Genomic DNA, 6,309 nt, shown 5'->3' with positions numbered 1-6,309 from the left:
ACCCCAGCCCCTCACTGGGGGATTCTAGGCAGGTGCTCTACCACTGAGCCACATACCCCCTCCCAGGAGTACTGATGGCTCCAGACAGCTCTCATACCTATGGGCTGCAGGTAAATGTGTTTCCGGGCCAGGCTCTGCTTCCGGAGTTGCAGGGAAGCATGGAAGGTCTCGAAATCCTCAGGGGCCTCTGGGCGACTCAGGAGCCAGTCAAAGGCCGAGTGGATGAGCAGTGTGCTGAAGAGGGTCCGGTGAGGGTTGTAGGCCTCAGACAGGAAAAGCCTCTCCGATGGGGAGAAGGCTGAGGTGTAAAGCTGCTGCAGGGCCAGATCGCAGGAGATCAGGGCATCCTTCAGGGCCCGGGGCCCGAAGCTGAACTCCTGGGGTGGTCTGCACTGCAGCATGGTGTGTGTGTGGCCCCTGGCCACTCCTTGAGGCTCCTTTTCTGGCCCATGAATCTCCCAGGGGACAGCCACGGTCTCTTCTAGAACCTTCCCTCGGGCTGACAGAGTAGCTGCTCAGGGCTCCCAGGAGATAGATAGACTGGACTGAAAGACAGTGTGGCTCCCTTCTGCCTTGTGCTGGAATGTCTCAGCAAGGTGAGCAGAAGCCCGCGACACCCTGCAGAGGACACACAAGGCACCACGGTCATTGTTCTTGATCACACGTACCTGTCTCTCAGACCACAGGCGGTTTTCTGTGAACTGGCGTCAGAACGATGCTGTTTACCGCTAGGAGGTAGCATTCCCCTAGCCCTGTCAGAAGGGATGCACGCATGCGCGCTGGTGCGTGCACGACTGTGGAGGCCAGAGGTTGATGTCAAGTCTATCACTCTCCACCTTACTTTTGGCAAAAGAGTCTCTCACTGACTGAACCTGTAGCTTAGAAATTCAGCCAGGCTGGAGGGCTGCAGCCCACAGATATGCCAGCTCAGTTTTTCACATGGGTGTTGGGGAATCCAAACTCAGATGCCCATGCCTATGTGGCAAGTGCTCTACCCACTGAGTCAGCTCTCCGTGCCAGAACTGAGCACGGAGGCGCCCTATTTCCTGACAGAGGTCTATTTCCACAGGACCCCAACTCTGCTGTAATCCATCAGAAATGAGAGGCATGCTTATAAAGGAAGCCTCTCCCCTCAAGGCTAGGAGGGCTCCTTCAGAAAAGCCAGAGGCTGTCCCCCCCACCTTACAATCACAAAACTGCACCCTGCTCCCTCAGGGAGGCGCCCACACCCTCCCGCCAAACCATAGGCTTCTTCGTTTCAAGAGCTCTTTGTGCACCTAGGGGCTGTCCTCTGGGGAGAAAGGCAGCTGGACTTCTCCCAGGCCCTGGTTTCTAGGCTATTAACAAGGCTCTAAGACACAGACCTAACAGTCAAGAGTCAGCGTGCAAGCCTGACACGGCAAATTGTAACTGGAGGCAAGCAGCTGGGTGGACAGGCAGTGGGGTTGCAAGCGGTGGGAGTCACTGTCAACCAGAGCCCGCCCTGGGAGTGAAGATGGGCACGTGGGTGCTGCTTGGCTCCAGCAACAGGTTACTTTGGGATTTTTTTCGCATCTCAGAGGGGTCTGCTCAGGCAGGAACAAAGGGCAGGTGCTGCTGGCCTCCCTTCCCTGCCCCAGCACGGTCAGCTCCCAGAGGGGAGGAGGGACGCAGCCCTGGAGGCCTGCAGCTGCTAAGCACCTGACTCTTCACACGTCTCATCAACCTATTTTTGTGTCCGGATGCCAATCACACCACCTACTTAGGCTCCCTGCTCTGCCCCAGACCTGCTCACACACATAACACCCAAGCCTCAGCCAGGAGCTGTGCCTCTAATTACCCCTCAAGGTTGTACCTACTTCATCCTTCCTTCCTTCCTTCCTTCCTTCCTTCCTTCCTTCCTTCCTTCCTTCTTCTTCCCTCCCTCCCTCCCTCCTTCCCTCCCTCCCTCCTTTCCTCTCTCTCTCTTTCTGTGCTAGAGACAGAACATGTGACCTAATGTAGGCTAGGTAAAACCTATCCCTGAGCCATACCCATAACCCCCTCACTTGGGGATTCTAGGCAGGTGCTCTACCACTGAGCCACACCCCAGCCCCTCTCTGGGGGATTCTAGGCAGGTGCTCTACCACTGAGCCACACCCCAGCCCCTCTCTGGGGGATTCTAGGCAGGGGCTCTACCACTGAGCCACACCCCAGCCCCTCTCTGGGGGATTCTAGGCAGGGGCTCTACCACTGAGCCACAGCCCTGATCTCAGCATCATCCTTTCAATAACTTGAAATGGTCTATATGTTATTTAATCTGGAGTAGCCCTTGAGAGTCCACCTCACAGCTTCCTGAAGAGGAGAAAAGAAGGGAGGCCATGGTCACAGACGACCTGAACCACTCTGATCAACATCTTGTCTACCTCATCTGACATTTTGAAAATTCTCAGGATCTAGATGGTAACGCACACCTTTAATTACAGCACTCAGGAGGCAGAGGCAGGTGGATCTCTGCGTTCCAGGCCAGCTTAGCTTGGTCTGCAGAGTGAATTTCAGGACGTCCAGGGCTACACAGAGAAACTTCTGTCTCAGAAAAAATTTTAAAAGAAAGAAAAAGAAAATCCCTTCGGATCACTTCGTGTGAGTTAGGTGTGTGTGTGTGTGTGTGTGTGTGTGTGTGTGTGTGTGTGTGTGTGTGTATACACATGGAGGTCAGAAGTCAATATCAGGTGTCCTCCTCAATCATGGTCCATGTTATTTTTTGAGGCAGGGTCTCCCCCTTAACCTAAGGCTCACCAGTTCAGCTAAACTAGCTGTCCAGTGAGCTCTGAGGATCCTCCTGTCTCCACTCCCCACAATAGTACTCTGGTTACAGATGTGTTCTTCTGGGGGTCTAATACCCAATGAGCTATCTTCCCCGCCCAAGACCATTTTTAATACAGCATTTCATCTGACCTGTATGACAAGCTTAAAGTGCGATTATCAATATTCACCTATCTTATTGCCAAATAAACTGAGGCTCAGAAAGGCAAAGCCAATTGTCTAGGGTTGCACAGCTTGCTTGAATACTGACTATCATTTAGTTCCCTCTCCTACCCATAGGGTTTTCCCTGTGAGCATGCAACTCCCCGCCTACACCACCCGTACCAATCAGGGGCTTCACTGCCGCCAAACACTCCCACTCAGGCAAAGCCGCGGGAAATGAGGAGCGTTTGTCGTCTGAGACAGGGTTTCACTATGTGGCCCAGGCACACCTGGATTAAGATCCCCTGCCTCAGCCTGTTCATCCCGGTCTCAGCTGTTTAAGGACTGTCCTCTGCATCCTCCTCAGGAGGGCTGCTCACGTACCCACACACATGCTCAGTGCGCCTTGACGGGAGGAAGGCAAACCAGAACATCACTCCATGCGTCTGCTCCATGTGGAGTGCCGTGGGCAGCCCACCCCTGAACCCAGGGCTTGGAGGAACAGGACACATGCCAGCTCCAGACGACACTGGATGGATGCTAAATGTCACGCCTGCAAACCCAATACTTGGGTGGCTGAGGCAGGAGGATCGCTATGAATTTGAGGCCAGCCTAGGGCTATATAGCAAGACCCTATCTCACAAAAACAAAAAAGAAAAGCAAGACCAACAAGTAGGAACACAAATGGCATCGGAGCATGATGGGAAAAGAGGGTGGTGTTGTTGAGGACCAAAGAAACCACCTTCCAGCGGGGACGGGAAGCTGGTTTGACTGGGTCTGAGTTGGGCTCCAGAGTAAGCAAGACTCGCTGTACCGTCTCATGTCTTTCTCTGGGGTCTGGTAGCCCGGATGTCTGCACAGACAGCATTTCCTCTCAAACAGCCCTTGTGGCCATATTTACCTTCTGGGGTTCTTAGAAGGTGCCCATATCCTCACTCTTGGCCACTGTCTCAGGTTTTCTGTCTTGTATGTCAAGTCTTCTCAAGACCACACACTTCACATAGAGACTGAAGAGACAGGAGGAAGTGGTCCTAGCAGCCGAAAGAGCCACAGAAAAAGCTGAGGGGCCACCCCACCCCTCCCACCCATCTTTTCAGCCATGCCAAATCCTCCTCAGAATAGCACGTCCAAGATGGCCCGGAGCTGTCCTCTGTGTCTGTCATGGTCTGTCGCTATCCCCTGCTAATCATCATGACAGTGGCTGTCCTTGTCCCGCAAGCCATGAGACCTCAAAGAGCTAGAGATACTGCCTTTCAGATAGGGAAACTCATGATGGTCATGGGTCCCAGGGAGAGGCAGGAGGGCCTTCTGGTATCCAAGTCATGGACTCCCCTGCTTGGTAATGAGGTTCTAGACTGGTGGTTCTCAACCTGTGGGTTGCGACCCCCTGGATCACATATCAGATATTGCATTACTATCCATAACAGTAGTAAAATTACCCCTCGATGCAGCAGCAAAATAGTTATGAGGAACTGTATTAAAGGGTGGCAACATGAGGAAGGTTGAGAACCACTGTCCTTGAGAAAGGCTATCTGGTGATAAGGGGACAGGTATCACCCTCTCTGAAGAAATGGCTTCTCTCCCCTGCTGCTAAACCTAGATTCACCTGTGAGGTGCCTCCTTCTCTGTCCTGTATTGCTCAAAGCCGGGGACAGCATGCATGTCCCCAGAGAAGCAGCTGAGGTGACCAAGAACAGGTCACCCAACTCCAGCACACTTACTCACCTCTCTTACTTACAGTTTTATTTTGAGACAGAGATTTATCACGTAGCTCGGGCTAGCCTCGAATTCACAGCAATCCTCCTGCCTCAGCCTCCCAATAGCTAGAACTACAGGCTTGCCTCACCACATCCAGCAGATGCCTGCCCTTCGGACAAGAAGCACCGTCTGTTCCTTGTTTTTCAGAGACTACAAAAAACGCCCAGCAGCTGCAGCCGTTTGTTTACTAAGGGCCAAGTCTTCAAGGCAGCTTTAAGCAGCCCCAGGGAGAAGGAAACGCAAGGCACGTTTGGAGAGGGGAAACAGGGCTTAGACGCTGGGGAGGACTCTCCCGCGCAGACCCCACTCTCCCTAGTGACCCCAGATCCAAAACCAGTTCCTTTCCAGGCAGTGAAAGGTTCACGTGTCTAAGCTTTTGTGCAAGTTCGGAATCTCCGGGCATCAGCTCTTTGGATTGACAGGTAGCCCTACCTTCCTGGAGCTTGGACATTACCCACATCCCTCCCAGACACAGGCTGAGGAGCAGCCCGAGTAGCAAGAGTCTTTGCCTGGGGACATCCTACAACAGTCAGCCTGTCCTTGCTGGGAAATGCCTTCCTTTGGGAGCTTTCCCATAGCCTGATCGCCCCCCATCTGAAGATGTCATGGCTGTTTGGCCTGGGGAGCTGCTGGCGGGGATTTGGCACCCTGCTCCTCGGAGACCCTGCTCCTCTCTGGAACCTGAACATCAGCGCGCGTGACATGTATCAAATCCCGGTCCCTGGAGCTCACCGAAACCTCTATCCAAGTCCACCCTGTGCATCCCGCGGTCCCCGGCACAGGGACAAGCCGCCACCACCCGGACGCCCCCCTGGCTTGTGCTGGTTGGAACCCCGACTCTGCAGCACCACCAGCACCCACCCCGGACATCAGGGCCCCGCCAGGTCCTGGCGCCTGGGGCTGCTCTCAGCGCGTGCCCTACCTCGCAATCGAGTGCTCTCCGGAGCTGCCCCTGAGCAGCTTGGTGTGAGGCCACGGGGACCAAACCGGTCCTGGTGTGACGTCAGCAAGCGAGTCAGGGACTGAAGCTGGATCCGGTGGAAAGTGTGAGAGGAGGGCAGTAGGAAACGGTGCCACACCCTCCCCAGTGGCGCTCAGACTTCTGATGTCTTGTCTGCTCCGGAGCACGTGGGCCACTGACACTCCCAGCAACTGTGTGCTTCGGAGCTCTTCTCAGAACCTGAGGAGAAGGTGGCACAGCCCAGGCCAGCCTAAGACACCAGAGTAAAAGACAACCGGGGTGCGGGGAGGGCGTCCTAAAACTGACCCTGAGGCAGAGGGATTGAAGGCTCCAAGCCAATCTGGGCTATATATAGTGAGAAGCTGTCTCAAGCCAAAACCAAACAAACACACAAGAAAAGAAAAAAAAAAGAAAAGAAAAAGCCCCAAAAAAGAATGCCTGCCTGTCTACAAGGTTCTAGGTTTGAAGCACAGCACAGCATAAATCACATGTAGCAGTGCATGCCTGTAACTCCTATAACTATGTAATCAAAGATGACCTCCAACTCTGACCCTCCTGCCTCTACCTCCCGAGTCCTCCCCAGGGTTGCAAAGTACACCATCACACCCATGAGTCCTCCCTAGGGTTGCAGGGTACACCATCACACCCATGAGTCCTCCCTAGGG

The 6,309-nt window shown here is 54.0% G+C and overlaps 1 protein-coding gene across 3 annotated transcripts in view; it reads right to left on the bottom strand.

Moving 5' to 3' along the window:
* Nucleotides 1–6,309, bottom strand: part of Amz1 (archaelysin family metallopeptidase 1) — a 29,462-nt gene that overhangs the window by 11,665 nt on the left and 11,488 nt on the right. Inside the window, exons 3-5 of one of the 3 annotated variants that reach the window (XM_026789702.1) lie at nucleotides 5,606–5,894; nucleotides 3,827–3,956; nucleotides 98–618 (exon numbers count right to left, since the gene is read on the bottom strand). In XM_026789702.1, the coding sequence (XP_026645503.1) occupies nucleotides 98–401 (304 nt within the window). In that variant the 5' untranslated portion in view covers nucleotides 402–618; nucleotides 3,827–3,956; nucleotides 5,606–5,894. The remainder of the gene's footprint in view (nucleotides 1–97; nucleotides 619–3,826; nucleotides 3,957–5,605; nucleotides 5,895–6,309) is intronic. The other 2 variants (XM_026789701.1, XM_005367987.3) reach the window with 2 other exon arrangements.

Source organism: Microtus ochrogaster, unplaced genomic scaffold, assembly GCF_000317375.1.
Source record: "Microtus ochrogaster isolate Prairie Vole_2 unplaced genomic scaffold, MicOch1.0 UNK27, whole genome shotgun sequence".
Lineage (NCBI taxonomy): Eukaryota > Metazoa > Chordata > Mammalia > Rodentia > Cricetidae > Microtus > Microtus ochrogaster.
Note: the sequence above shows the minus strand (reverse complement) of the source record. Positions and strands in the feature narration are given on the sequence as shown.